The sequence below is a fragment of the Rhineura floridana genome, chromosome 9, assembly GCF_030035675.1.
Source record: "Rhineura floridana isolate rRhiFlo1 chromosome 9, rRhiFlo1.hap2, whole genome shotgun sequence".
NCBI lineage: Eukaryota > Metazoa > Chordata > Lepidosauria > Squamata > Rhineuridae > Rhineura > Rhineura floridana.
Genome location: NC_084488.1, coordinates 26,332,391 through 26,347,730, shown reverse-complemented (window position 1 = coordinate 26,347,730; position 15,340 = coordinate 26,332,391). Strand labels below are relative to the sequence as shown.

Below are 15,340 nucleotides of genomic sequence, written 5' to 3'. Positions count from 1 at the left end.
CAAAGCTAAATGATATAACCTCACATCTAGTTTGGTGCCAAGTTTTCACTCTGGGTAGTGAACATGCCAAACCACTTCAGTAGTGCTGAATTCTAGGAGCTAGAATCCGAATGAAATTGTTACCTGTGCAGAGGTGCTGGTATATATCACCTTGGAAAATGTATGCTTCACTTTTCTTGCTAGATTTTTGTAAACATTATAGGAGTAAGAATAGAAAATTGCTGCTTTAGCTGGATATTCAACAGATGCAGCCTGATCCTATATATGTGTATTCAAAAGCCCACCTGTGCACAACAGGGCTTAGAGTCTTATTTGGAAGAAAACCAATCACCTTTGCTTTAACGGAGCTTGCTTCCTTCCACATACATTCTTAAATTTAAAAACACATTTTTAAATTGTATTCTTTTTAACATTTTGATGTTTGACACCCTGGACTGCTTTGGGACGAAGGGCAGAGATAGAATTTTTTACAGAAATATATATGTTCTTAAAATTAGGATGCTAATCAGAGATGGAAAACCTTTGGTCCTCCAGATGTTGTTGGACTCCAACACCCATCAGCTCCAACTAGCATGGTCAGTGGTCAGAAATGGAGTTACAGTCCAGCAACATCTGGAGGGCCACAGGCTAGCCACCTCCAGTGTAAATAGTTGACACAGCTGTTTAAATTGATTTCTGGCCATTTTCATATGTGTAAATGTTTTAATGTAAATTCAGCTATTACTGTAATTAATACAGCAATACATTACTGCCATTAATGCAATTTTAATGAAATTAATTCAGCAGTCTTACAGATAACTTTGTAACTCTAGAAATATAAACTACTGTAGGGAAGTAAACTGTGCTTCTATTATTTCAAAATATAAACATATTCGACGACCAAAATATAGTTTCAGTCACTGAGTGTTTTATTGGAAGAAAACCCGAGACTACTAAATACCATTAATGCTGTGAACACATTTTAAATTACAGCTCTTAAACATTATTTTATATAGTACGCATTTTACAAAATAAAACTTGATTTATCCAGCTTGTGTTTTCCAAGGTACAGGACGCTATAAATACATACTTGAGAAAAAAATACACAAGTCTACTTCAGCATTTTAATGTTTTACGCAGAAAACCTGTAAAATTACTGTATAGTTTTTAAGTTTTATTACATTTTATGCTCTTGACTGTGAGAAAACTTCCATATTTTTACTTAAAACTTGATTATTAGGGGGGGTTTTTTAAACAAAAAAAACCCTAACAATCTTGTCACATCTCATATATTGTGCTGGCACAGCTGTCTGTGCTGCCACACATTCAAAACAGCTTTTTCCTGGCACAGCAAGTTTTAGGGTTGGTTGGTTAGTGTCTTTATTTCACAAATCTTTTTTAAAAACTTCTGGTTCTTATAACCATTAATCTTCTCTCATTTTAGAGCTTTTAGTGATGCAGTCTATTAATAACACTATTCCCTTTATAAAAAGTAATACTAATTCTGGTGAAAATGATTTATACAAGTCTCTGTTTTAAAAACAAACAAATGGGTTAATCAATAATAAAACATAGGGCATAATCCAGCCAAAGATGCCCCATTGTCTGAAACTGACATATGTCTCAAGTTCCCATAGAAATCATCAGCAACGTTACCTGTCACCTAAATAAACTCTTCAATTTGGCTGCTCGGTGCCTCATTCTATTTGTATCTGCAAGAGCTCTGCTCACATTAGATGTGTAACTTTACACACATACTGAAGATGAGATTTTAGTCAACATAAATCCACAGTGGTTTGGTGACTCTTATTGAAAGCAATAATGCTCTAAGTTTGTATCAATTTGGAATCTGCATTCATTCCAATGACATTTTAGACCAATGTTTATATTTTTAAAAGTTGCAATAATTTGTGCTTTTCAAAAGGGTAACTCACCCATTCACATGATTTCCAATCCCATAACCAGAGAACACATCAATGAAAACCACATAAAGCAGGAGTTAATGGTGCTTCTCTGTGAGCATATTGTTTTGAAAACCCCTTTTAGCTCTGGCTAAGATCTGGAATACTCTTCTCAGTCAGAGACGATTCAGAGTCAAGAGGATAGGAGAAATATGGTCCTGACATCAAAAGTCCAGATGGCTGTGAGAGGCTTATAGAGTGGCCCATTTGTAAGCAGCCCGGGGTGTAAGGTGGGGGTGAAGATGCCACTATACACTATACACCCATATGCTTGGCAAATGAAAACCTGTGGATAGAGCCAGCAGTACAACTGGAGCTGGTTGCAGTACTGGGTTGTCTTGATGGAGTCCTTAAGCTAGTTGAGGTCAGGATCATTGGCAAAGTCTCCATCTGGTAGCTTCGAAGAGAAAATCTTATTGGCTGTGGCAATGTTTGCTTAGGCCTTAAACACGTACAACAATAAACAGCGACGAAGGAGCCCACAAAAATGAAGGCAAGAAATATTGATCCAACGATAAGAAATGGTACGTAGATTGGTTCTGAGCAAAAAGAAAAAGAAATTACAAACAAAAAAAATATAGTCATACTGAAGTCTATGAAAAACCAAACTATTACTTAGATATTCTTCTATTTTCTTGAAAACACTAAGGGCTTCACAAAGATTGTTACATAATAATGTCTTAACACCACTTCCGACACTAATTCACTGGATAACTCATTAGTGGGCTCGAGCCAGACTAAATTAATTCCACTTTGTTTCCAATGAAATCAATGGAACATAACTTACGACTATGATGACCATGTCCCATTTATTTCAATGGGGCCTATGTTCTTAGCCTTAGCAAATTGGAAAGCAGCACCAGACTGGAAGCAGCAGCGTGAAGGGATGTGCCGTGAAAAGCTTCCAGCATTCATAACATACAGCTTTGAAAAAGGAGGGTGATTCAAAACAAAATAAAAACCACATACTGTATCCAGATAATCTCATGCTAAGTGTTTTAGCTGAGTGTTTTAGCGGAAATTCTAGTGACAAGCACATATATTTTCCTTACTCAGACTCAACTATGCCTAAACAGCTCCTGCACTGAGCCTTTTCTTTCTAACCAGCCTCTACTTTCTTCATGCGAGACAGAATTTCACTGGCGAACAGTTTTTAAAAGACACAGGTTACTATGAATGATGCTGTCCTCTACCAGAATTCCAGAGCTGGCTAAATCCACCCTATATTTCCATCTGGAAGACTTGTTGCTTCTTGTATCTGATTTGCTCTTAGAAGAGGAATTGTCTCCAACAACATTTTTCCACTGGGCACATCCTAACCTACCCAGGCTGCAATCCAGTACACACTTATCTGGGAGTAAGTCCCACTGAACCCAATGGAGCTTACTTCTGAGTAGACATGTATTGGATCGCAGCCTTAGTCTACAAAGGGCTTCCTTTTTCTTCCCTTCATTTCTTTTTCCTTTTCATTTAATGCTGACCTTGAGGAAGACTTCTGTGAAACTCGAAGGCTAGCTCATCGTGTTGTAATTATTATTATTATTTTAGACAGTCCTAACAAAGGCACTATGCTAGTGCTCCTGAGGCTTTTTATATATAAAAATTTATAAAGGGGAGGTGGAGAAAGCATTTTTGGTTTGCAACATTTTTGGTTTCTTTTTTAGAACATGTTCTCTCAAATTCCTAACATTGTTCAGAACCGCAACATTGCAGTTCCAGAGCTTTAAAACTCCTTTATACGCAACCAGTAAAATAAAGACATTATGACAGATATAAAGCTGCAGTCCTAAACCCCACTGAATTCAATTAAGCTTACTCTGAACAGATAAATCAGGCTGCAACTCTAGGTATGCTTTAACTAAGTTGGAAGTAAGTCCCACTGAACTCAGAAGAACTTGGAAGAAAAGAGATGCTGGATTTAATTGAAAGTATTTTGGTGGATGTACTAGCAAACTTCTTCAAAGTGCCTCTTTAAAAAAAAAGATTAAGAAAAACAGGCTCATTTGGGAGTGGAGAGGGGCAATTCCCAGACTTGACTTGGATTCCAGCTTTAAAAGGAAGAGCAGGGCAGTTCTGCTCCTTTGACTTTTAAAGGCTAGTCCTGTGTGCAGTAACTTGGTATGCTGGCTTAGCTTTGATGTCAATATTTGTTATTTCAGTGGGGATTGTTTTTTTTTATTTTATGTTTAGGACTGTAAGCCACCTTGAGTTTCTTTGAAAATTAGGCAGGCCATTAATTTTTAAAACAACTCGTCCTCTGATTTTGGGGACATTTGCATTGACAAGAGCATGATATCAGCTCACCAGCTGAAAGTGTTCTTATGCATACATATATATATAATCAGATATAAGTTGAATACAAAAACCAAGTATCTCCTGTGTAGTGGTTTCTATACTGTAGATACTTGTGTCCTGAACACTTTCTCATTTCTGCAGTGATTAACTCTGAGGCTCCAGGAAAATAAGCTAAGATATAGTTACAACAATATTGTATCTTATTTCGCTGCAAGATATTTGGGGTGGGGCTTAAAAGGATGCTTTTAAATGATGTTTACTTCCTAGAACTGAACAGGATTAATCAGTAAATTTCATGATGGGCTGAAGGTTTTATTATCCAATCTAACAACTAACTACCCAAGATGAGCCAAACAGCAGCTTTGAAAAAAAGCCTTTCTAAGCCTTATGTGCTTGAACAAGTAAAGATTTAACTGTAATATGTTTCTGTCCCAGAAAAAGGCAGCTTCCTGTCCTTTAAAAGTCCATGAAGTTGGTAAAGCTGTCCCAAGAATGCTCAAGAGTTTCAATATCCCTCTTCTCAATTGATTAAAAGCATGAAATGGTTGATAGAACAGAAAAGGCCTGCAGGACTTCATATTTCTGAGGACTTACCAAACCCACCTCCTTCACTGGTGAAAAACATTTTGAGTGCAATCGTGTGCAAGTTTACTTGGAAGTCCCACTGTGTCTAATGGGGCATACCCCATAGTAAATACACATAGAATTGAAGCCTTTGTCCCTTAATAACTGGTGGAAATAGCAGTGCAACACACGACCCCGATTCGAGGCAGATCCTGACCTCCTAGGTTGGGTAGGAAAAGGCTTACTCTTCTGGGAAGAATCTCCTTTCTCTTTTAGCTTGTACAATTAATTCGGTTCGTTAAATAGCTCCACGACAGAAGTCCTAAAATTGCATCAAGAAAGAATAGCTAAGAGCCGAGAGGTATGCAGTATAATGACCTTGTCTCTTACACTGTTCGCTGGAAACTACACTGGGCTTTTCTTAGGATAAGAGCAATTGCACTGTAACAATTGTTATAATGTTCTCCAGGTAGGTAGATCTCCGTGACATCCACCGGAAGCCTTCAACGCTACCTACGCTCTCTTGAGAAGTGGTAGAACATTTTGAAGGACTTACGTCTGAGTAGCCACGTTCAGGCTGAAAATACGCTTAGGATTCCAAAGTGAGGGATTGTCGCCCTGCAATTTTATTTCCTCTCAGCAAGACGCGGGGGGGGGACAATTGGATGGGGAAATAATGCAGGCTGCAAGCAAGCCTATGCAGATTGACTTCGAACTAACTTCCACTGAACTCTGTAAGATTTACGCCCAAAATAACACGAGCCGCGTGCAACTGTTTAACCAGGGAAGATGTTTGTAATGCAGCCTGAAACGCAGGTGACTCGCAATGAGACCAAACTTGGTGTAAACAGGCGCAGGACAGGAAGATCGGGCTGCAAAGGTTCCACATTTCCCACCAGGCAGGTATGCACCTCTCCTGGCAGCCCGCCCGCGCTTCCTTCCGCGCTCTTGCCCGCCGCCCTCCCCTTCTCTCTCCCTACACTCACGGGCGCTCCCAGACGGTTGTTCCAGCTCGCGGTCGTTGGTGCAACCGCCTTGCTCCAGGCGCGCCTCCGTGGTGGCGCAACAATAGCGCAGGGCGCACGAGCCGCAGCAGATTGTGGCGTCGGGCGTGTCGAAGCGCTCCGGGCAAGGGAAGCCCTCGTAGTACCTGCCGTGCGCGTCCACCCAGCCGTGGCAGTACTCGCCGCCGCTGCCCAGTCCCACGGCACCCGGCCTCTGCGCGCTGCCCCAGCGCCAAGCCAAGCAGCAGCCTAGTAGGAGGCAGCTCAGCCACTGGCCGCCCATGGCCACTGGCCCCGCCGTCGGCTCTGGCTGCTGGGAATCGCCGCCGCCTGCCCAGCCAGCGAGTATTCACGTTGCTTCCTCCCCACCCACAGAGGTCACTGGCAGGAGCGCGACGGCGCCCGCAGGAGAAAAACAGAGGGGAAGGGCTGGGCGTGAGACCCCTAGAGGTGAAGGCTGTGACGGAAGCTTCGGGCACCCCTGGCGGCCCCTCCTCTCCCAGCTGAGGTCGATGGACGGGTCACCGGCGTCAGCCGTCGGGCCTGGCTGTTCTCCCCCTCCCTGAGGCTATCGGGAAGAAAGTCCCTTTCAAAAAAAATGTCTCCGAGGTAAGTGCGTCGCTTCCTTCCTCGTCCTTCTCCTCAGAGATTGTAAAAAAGAAATAACCAGTGATGTGTTATATGTCACTGTGTAGTCACTGCAATAAATTATTATTGTTGTTTATTTCTACCCCGCCTTTTGGGCAAAAGGCCCTCAAGGCGGCTTACAAAAAAACACAAATATAAAAATACATCAATAAAAACAGTACAATTTACAATAAGCAATACATAAATAAATAAATGTGCGTGAGAAGAAGGATGGGCACAGGAGAAGTCCAAAGGAATGGATCTTGAGGGAAAAGACCTGGAGGAGAGATCTTTTCTCCATGACGACTGAGAAGATGAATAAATAAAATTATTTCTGCCCTGCCTTTCAGAAAAGCAGGCCCGGTTCTGTGCTGTAACCAGGCCCGCAGGATCTCTACCCTCTTCCAAACCGCTGGTACCACTTGTGGTACCCATTCCCCTGGCTAGACGCTTGTACTGTACCTGCTTATGCATTGTATACAAAGCTGTTTTGTGCCTGTGTCTTTAAAAGATGGGCAGGGCCAAAATGGGAGGAAGTGGGGTTAAACAGGTATGGTTAAAGAGGGTGGTGAAACTACAATACCAATGTTACCTATAAGAGATGCCCTTACAAAACATGGCTATATAGGCACAGGGATTGGCTGTAGATCTCTCCTATATACATGCACAGTCCACACAGGCAATGGCTTGGTGAAGCAATCCCTGGGTGGGGGAAGGAATCCTAGCTAAAAGCCAGTCAAAAAGAAGTAGCCCTTGTGGTGTTGAGCTGTTTGCTCAGTGGCATATCTTTCAGACCTGTTTTATTGTTTTTTAATAGTGCCTGAAGACTGATTTCACCCACATACTTATCACTTGGAGCCTGGGCCAAGGCCTTATTGGGGTTCTGAAATCTGTACAGAGTGAGCTAATGCTTTAAAATAAAAAAGGGGACTTGAGGACTAGAAACCTGCTTTAATACAATTAGTCTGTTAATCATGTCCTTTCATGAGCCTGAGTTTGCACTTCACAAGAAACCCAAGAATGCATGGAATGCATTGAGCTTCAAGCATGATAGGCCCTAAACGTAACTATTTCAGAAAACATTTGTTTTCCAGATAAATAGTTCCGTACTGAGTTTTCAATGAACTCTACAAGAGCATACGTTGCAGATCACACGAGGGAGCCCCTGGATGAAAGCCCTCGGTGTTAGGAGAAGCTCAGCTGTCTTCCTCCTGGCAAAGTTCAGCAAGGAAGCTGTCTTATTCCAAGTCATCTAGCTCAGCATTGTCTACACTGACTGGCAGCAGCTCTCCAGGGTTTCAGAGAGGGAATCTTTTCCAGCCCTACCTGGAGATAACTGGGGTTGAAGCTGGGACCTTCTGCATGCAAAGTAGATTACCACTAAACTGTGGTCCCGTTCCTCCCCGCACCACATTTAATGTTCTGTTTACATCTGGGGAAAGATGGTGTTAATTCTAAATGTCTGCCTGGTTTCTTAAGCTTTCTATTGAGAAGAGGAGAGTGGAAGGAAAAAGAGGGGAAATGCATACATCTAGAAATTGAGGTAGCACAGTGCAGACACCGTGGCCAGCAAGTGCAGCAGTGGATAATCTCCTCTTTCCCCCCTTCCTCTACTTGCTCCCCAGTGCCTAAAAGGCATCTATAGGGTAGGTAGATAGAAAAACAAGATGAACAGTTGAAACATGATGAGAATATTAGTGTTTATTTTCATAGTTACACAACTCCCCACTCTGTCAAGATTGTTCTACGGGAAATGTGCCCACCAATAGACTCTTGTATATAAGTTCTTTGAAAATCTGGCCAGGAAAATGGGTTTAGAGAAGAAAAGAAACCAGAGTGAAAACAAAAGGAGCTGCAAGGAAAGATGGATTAATGCAAGAAGCTTAACCTATTATATGTTGTAAGTCTTAAGAGAGGACTTTTTTGTATATCTTTTTTGTTTTGGGGGGTTTTATTGTTTGTTTTTTGGTCTGATTTCCTTGATATGGCCAGTGTTAGGTTTGCAAAATATGATGGGAAATGTCCCAGTTGATTACTGTGGCTTGTTTTATATTTTATAATGTCATTCAGGTATTAATTGCCACACATGCTAACACAGATAATTAAGAAAATAACAAAAGCAGCTTTTGAGATGGAACCCAGGTGGCCTAAATTCTCTTCTCTTTCTATAATCCAATAATTTCATGAGTCCATGAAATTTCTCCCCCTCCCCCCCAAAAAAGAATTTTCTTGGAGTTTGAGCTAATACCCTTGGTCATTTTCTTTGGCAAATAATGGAAAGGGAAAGCACCCTTTTATGAGTTATGACCTATATACTGTCAAATCCAGCTTGAAACTTATTCAGAAACCAAGAGTTAGAGCTGTTCCATGTTTTCAAGATGTTTTCTGTCTCTCCTGTTTGGCTGTCCAGAGTAATTGTCATATACAGCTGTTATACAAAGAGCAGGGTTGTTAACTGGGCAGGCTCCTAGTCACTTCCTATTTGCAATGCTCTGATGCTTACATTGCTATGCGCTCTTGTCACAGTACTTCTTCTGTCATTGCGTCTCCATAGATAAACCTTTTGTAATAATGACTTAAGGACTATTTGTCTCTTTCCAAGGCTCAAGCCTAGTGATCCTGTTAAAGCATTGAGAAGAGTATTGCAATATTAACAAAGCGAAGTATGACATATTTGAACTGGCGATTTGCGTCCTTTCCATGCATTTTTAAAGCAAGATATCTTTCCTAGTTGTGCTAGCAACTGGGTCAGTCCATTTTAAGACATGTTGAGTCAATAGTGAATTATTTTGTTATTTTATATGGATAGATTTTATAGTCCACCCCCTGCTAAAGACTCAGATGGAGAACAAAGAAAAACAATGAAATTCCATCAAATTCACGGAAAATTCACCAGTCCTAGCAGGTAGGTCTTATAACATTTCCCAGTAGTGCTTGAGTGTGGCCTTTGGCAGGTCCATAGTGGGATGAACTTGTGGTCTGGACCTAATGCATATAGATTATTCATGCAGAATTGTCCAAACAAAAACACATTAATTTACTAGTTAATATATTGGCAACTCAACATTCTGCAAAACTGGTAAAGACAAGTAAGATCAGGAATTCCTCCAAAAAGAGTGATTTTATTTATTTGATTATTTTCAGTTTGAAATGAAATGTATTTGTATAACCTTTGGCATGACCATAGCTCTCTGTCCAGATGTGGCATTGGTGGACAACCTAGAACTCCCACTTGCTGTGTGTTGGTAAAAAAAAAAAAAGGAAGGAAGGAAGGAAGGTGCATCCAAGTTGCTATCTCCCACAAGCAGGGCAACTCCAATGCTATTGCACCACCATCCTATCTTGCTTTCACGCCTCTTGGAAAGAAATTACTTGCCTTGAACAAATATGTGTGATCCAAATAGGAGTACTCAGCAATTAGAGTTGAGGTGAAAATACAGAGATGTGGAGGTCTGGGGAACGCCACGCAGACCCTGTTCCCCTCTCCAGGAATTCACATCTCTAGAGAGGACGGGCTTCAAAATATCTGGGAGGGGGTTGCTCAGATAGAACAACCCCAATGTGAGTAGAGGACGGCTCTCTTTTCAAGCAGGGCCTGACTCAAATTGGGGCTCACACCAGGAGTGTAGCGAGACAGTTTTCATTGGGGGACAGAAGAGTTGGAGCATTGGTCACTATACAAGAGGTTTCTGGGGGGGAAGTTTTCATAGGTAATGACAAAAATAAAGCCCAATTTATGCATTTTAATGAGGAACTATGACTTGCGAAGTTTACAAAAACAATCCAATTTGAATACAATATTTTCCACATGCAAAATAGCTGTGTAAACTAAATAACAGTGACTTGGAGGTAAATGTATATTGTGCAAGTCATCCACCATGATCTGAACTGGTCTAATGCACTGTGATTTCTCTGCAAACTTGCAGAGGAACTGTTCACTTGAGATTCCTTCAGATATGTTACTTTGAAAAGCCAAAGTTACTAAGTTTGCTTTTCTTTGATGAAGCGTTGAATATCTGTATGGTGTCAGCGCACGTGTCAAAGTTAAGAATTAATTTTTACACACCACTGTAGATACACCAAAGGTGAGTCCTGAAGCATAGAAAGTGTACATGAGTGGAAAGGCTTCCTTGTATGTTTTATTAAGCTCATGAACTGTGAGTTCAGTTCTCCTGAGGCAGCTGCTTCCTGGAATTAACTACCCTGGTCTCCTTTACTATGCCAGGAAACCAATTAAGAGCAGTTTCACTTTAAAAATTAAATTAATAGCTATAAACATAACCTTTCATAAGGAAATGCTTGACAGCATGTCACATAGGAACTATGCGTCTCTCCGAACTACAGGTGCAAGAATTAACTGTGCAAGCACACAATCTCTGTCCTATAGAAAGGCCCTGGGCCAGCTAATACCTCTTCTGATGCAGTAAATGCATCAAATGATCCAGCAAATGCCACATGCCCTATTTGGGTAGTACACAAGTTCTCATGAGAAACGTTAAATGAGGTAAATTATTTATAATGATTTGCATAGTTGGGTGGAGGTCTAAAACAGTTGCCAATAAGTCTATGTCCATATTATACTCTTCAAAACCATTTTGAAATAGAGCCAGCTTGAAAGGATTGAAAGGATATCTTTTTCAACTTTTTAAACAAACTAGGGAAGAAATGCCCCCTGGACACGCACTCACATACAATATTCCAGCTCCCCATTGCCTGCGCTAAGTTAGTAAGGTGTCGTTAGGCTTCCTGGGCCTTGGAGAGTTGGCTCACTCACCTGTCCTCCTCCCCTCCCCCTCCTGCCTGCTCCCCTCCCCCTCCTCCCCTCTGCCCTTCCTCCTCTTCCTCCCCTCCCCATCCCTTGTGGTCAGTTTCACCTATCCTAAGCATGATTGCAGGGGAGTAAATCCCACTGAACTCAATAAGCATGCAAATGATCAATCCATTCTCAGCAAACTTGCACAGGAACCCATTTCTTACCTCCCAGATTAAAAAGCAGAGAAATTCATTAATAGGCAAAAAACCTTGCGGTTTAAGAACGTACCTATAGCCAACAGATATTTCTATCCAACTTTAAAAAGCAGGGAAATTGGGCAGCTATAGTAAATGCACCAGGGGAGCAGGAGACCTGACCTCCCCTCTGAGATATTGGACTACCCTACAAATTTGTCAGAGTGCAAACACAATTTGTGTTCGTCTTTCACAGTCCAATCCACTTCCTGTGTAGCTTGGAAGAATTTGGTAACATGTGCCTCTGAGCATATGGTGAGTGGTAGCAACACCTGCAATCAGCCCAAATAACAGAAAGAAGACATGTGCTGTGCTGATCTTGTTTTAGCAGGGAGGAAGCAACATTATTAAGACAGTCGATATAGTTCAGATGGTCACTTTAAATACGTTTGATTTACTTAGCAATTTTAGTGAAGTTTCCTATAGGAAATCATTTTCTTTTGTTTCTATTTCTGTGAATATATGAAGTACAGCAACACTTTGCAAAATTTACACTAAAAAAACTCCAAAAATAATTGTGGAATAATGGCAGTGACTATTCTGCAGAATAGTCTCCAGTGGACATCAAGAGTGTCTCAGTTTACACAAGATAAAACAGTGGGAGGTGAAATATATTCTTGCATAATTCTTGATGTGCTCTATGTTTTTAATTGACCATGCCCCCCTTGCATTAAATGAAGTGATTTAAACATAGCAGGCCGAAAACATGCATCCTCTTTTTTCCAACAGCTAGAGTCACTGCTGAAGTAGCAACATATTGTAATCAGTCTGATTTTACATCAAACTGCAATTTCAGATTCAACTGTTAATGTACCCAAAACAGAAATAGAACATAAACCTCCAGTTTGAAACAGAAAAGGCTGTCTTCACCATCATGACATTGACCAATAAAAAGGCTTTGAAATTAATAAAAATAAATTTTTTGACAGATTTCTAGGATGAATAATGAGAGAAATATAATTTTCTAGGTTAGATTATCTGTAGAAACAGTAGAATCACAGGAAAGAAGCAAAGTAAGAACACCACCAACAAACGTACAAAAAGATAATTCTCCATCTTTGGAGATGGCAGGTGTTGCCACCACTCTCCATATGCTCAGAGGCACATGTTCCCAAATTCTTCCAAGCTACACAGGAAGTGGATTGGACTGTGAAAGACCAACCCAAATTATGTTTGCATTTTTACAAATTTGTAGGACAGTACAATATCTCAGAGAGGAGGTCAGGTCTCATGCTCCTCTGGTGCATTCTTTATAGCTGCCCAGTTTCCCTGCTTTTTAAAGTTGGATAGAAATATCTGTTGGCTATAGGTACATTCTTAAGCCGCAAGATTTTTTGCCTATTAATGAATTGTATTTAGGTTTGGAACTGCAGATATAAATATGTGTGTGATTTGAAAGAAGTATGGAGGTTTTGCATTCTTCTTTTTTTTAGGTTTAAATAATGCTCTGTGTGTGTTTGATTGGCTACTCTGAGAACAGGATAGTGAACTAGATGAATCTTTGCCTGATCCAGCAGGCTGTTCCTGTGATGATTATAAGATGTGTTATACAAAGGATACCTGTTGTGGAATCACTTTATTGAATACAAAAAGAGGTTCCCCATTGGTGAGGCAAGTATACTCGGTGCATGCTTAGGCCATTTATTTCTGAGGTTTATTGTTCCTAATCGTTATGTCTCCTTTGGTGCTGCTGAGGCTGAATTACGCTTTGATTGGGTAAATATTCCCTGCACATTTTCCTTATCCTTTCAATCAAAGGGGTAGCCAACTAGCCATAGCTTACAGCAAAAATGAAACAATAGTCAAGTAGCACTTTAGAGAAATGCAAACAGTGAAAAATACAAAAAAATACTCAAAAGTAGAAGTTTTTAAAAAGTCTAGATTTTGGCTAGACAGTTTCATAAAATACATAATAGGTGGGAAAAAATGAAATTGAAGTATTTGTAAAAACCGCCAGATTCTTACCATAAAATGTTTTGACGTCCACTAGATTTCCCACTAGCCACTAGACAGAAAATTCGCCACTAGATATGTGCCTAAAAACACTAGATTTTTAGTAGGGAAATCATTAAATTGGCAGCAATGGGGAAGGTGCTCTGCAGTGCATCACAATACTGTTCTTTTCATCTTGCCTTCCTCCAATTGCAAATCCTTTAGGTTTGCCAACTCACTCCCTCATCCATCAAGATTTGTGTTCACTTCATTCACATGTTTAACTCTTGTATTTGCTGTGTTTGGTATCTAGGGTTAGCATGATCTGTCAGTTTTGGTTTTCTCAGTTTCTTATGTTTCTAATGTTAAATTAAGTTCTCTACATGTTGTGAGGGTGGTGAACTGGACCCCTGTTACCTCTCCCCCAAATGGACTGTGGGCAGATTCTAAGATCGCAGCCACTGCTTTCTCCATATACTCCTCTTGCTTCTGGGTTGGCATCTAGTTGCTGATCCTTGTTTAGAGTATGGAGTAGCATCTGGAAAGGCTTCAGAGCCTATGCTCAAGGCAGGTTTGAGGAGCCTATGGTCCTTCAGATGTTGGACTCCCAACTTCCAGCAGCCTCAGCTGGCAGGGACAATAGTCGGGGATGATAGGAGTTGTAATCCAGCAACATCGGGAACGTCACAGATTCTCCACTCCTGACTTAAGGAAAGATTCTTGCCGCTCAGCAATGTCTTGGATTGAGTTGTCTCCTCCCCCACTTCCACAGTTTAATAGGGAGCAAAAGATGCGTGCAATACTTCCTAAGGGCTAGCTTGGATCTCATAGTAACTAAAATTGCACCATACTGTTTTCTAGGCGTGTCTGCTTTGCATCTTAACTCTGTTTCTGGGATCCAAATTCCTCTTCGGGTGTGTCTGCTTTGCATCTTAAAACTGAAGCGGGCTCCTCCACTCTTGTCTACTTTGTCCCTATGATGGTCTTCACTCATCTGCAGTCCCCTAACACAGAGGGACACACAGGAATTCCTTGTGAGTAAATAGCTTTGTATTTCTAATATCCTGACGAGCAGCAAATCAGAGGTCCCAGGGTCAGTCCCCCATATCTCCAGGTAGGGCTGGGAGAGAACCCTGCCTGAAACCCTGGAGAGCTAACTGCCAGTCACTGTAGACAGTACTGAACTAGCTGGACGAGTGGTCTGACTCGGGAGAAGGCAGGTTCCTATGTTCCTAAATCCTTTGACAAACAGATCCACAGGAGGCAGGGCTCCAGTCAGTGAGCCACATAAAGCAACAAATTAAGTGTAGCTGGTGCCCTGGTGTCCTGCTGCTTTAATATAGTAAGAAGTCCTTTATTTGCATTAGCCACAAGCCAGTGCAATTGGAATATACAGGGAAGACAGAAACCAGATATAAACAGCTTGATCAAATTACCTTACTAAAATTCTAGCGTTTACATGAGATGCCAGCCAATTAGATTAATGTACACAGAATCCATCAGCAAAAAACAATCAACAAGTAAAACTTATCAGCGGAACAAAACGTATATCAGATTAAAACTGAAGGTGCCATACTAGATCTTGTTCTAATGACACCTGCTAAAAATTTTGAAGACTTTACTGTCACCATCTGCTCTTGGTCTGCAAGAAGAAAAGCCATATAAAAATTAGTTGAATGCCCTGGAAAAGCTGGCAGCAGTGTGGTAATCCAGATTGCTTCTCAGATCTCTATAAAAAGAGCAGAGCAGCAGTACATGGGCTACTGTTTCAGCACTGCCCTCTCCACATGGACATACACGATTTTGCCGTGGAATTCTTTCAAAATACCCCTCTAATATGGCTGATGGTAGTATATTCAATCTTTCTCTAGCAACAGCTCTTCTGTGTTTAAGGATTATTAGGTTTTGCAAATAAAGTGCCAGTGTATTAAGAGAATGAAGTGGGAAGCTATCATACCATGGGCAAAATTT

General features: G+C 41.0%; 1 protein-coding gene across 2 annotated transcripts in view; it reads right to left on the bottom strand.

Annotated features, from left to right (window-relative positions):
• Window positions 1-6,391, bottom strand: part of SHISA3 (shisa family member 3) — a 51,569-nt gene extending 45,178 nt beyond the window's left edge. Inside the window, exons 1-2 of one of the 2 annotated variants that reach the window (XM_061584314.1) lie at window positions 5,786-6,386; window positions 900-2,479 (exon numbers count right to left, since the gene is read on the bottom strand). In XM_061584314.1, the coding sequence (XP_061440298.1) occupies window positions 2,196-2,479; window positions 5,786-6,086 (585 nt within the window). In that variant the 5' untranslated portion in view covers window positions 6,087-6,386 and the 3' untranslated portion in view covers window positions 900-2,195. Of the gene's footprint in view, window positions 1-899; window positions 2,480-5,785 lie in introns of those variants that run through there. The other variant, XM_061584315.1, reaches the window with a different exon arrangement.
• Window positions 6,392-15,340: the final 8,949 nt, after the last annotated feature.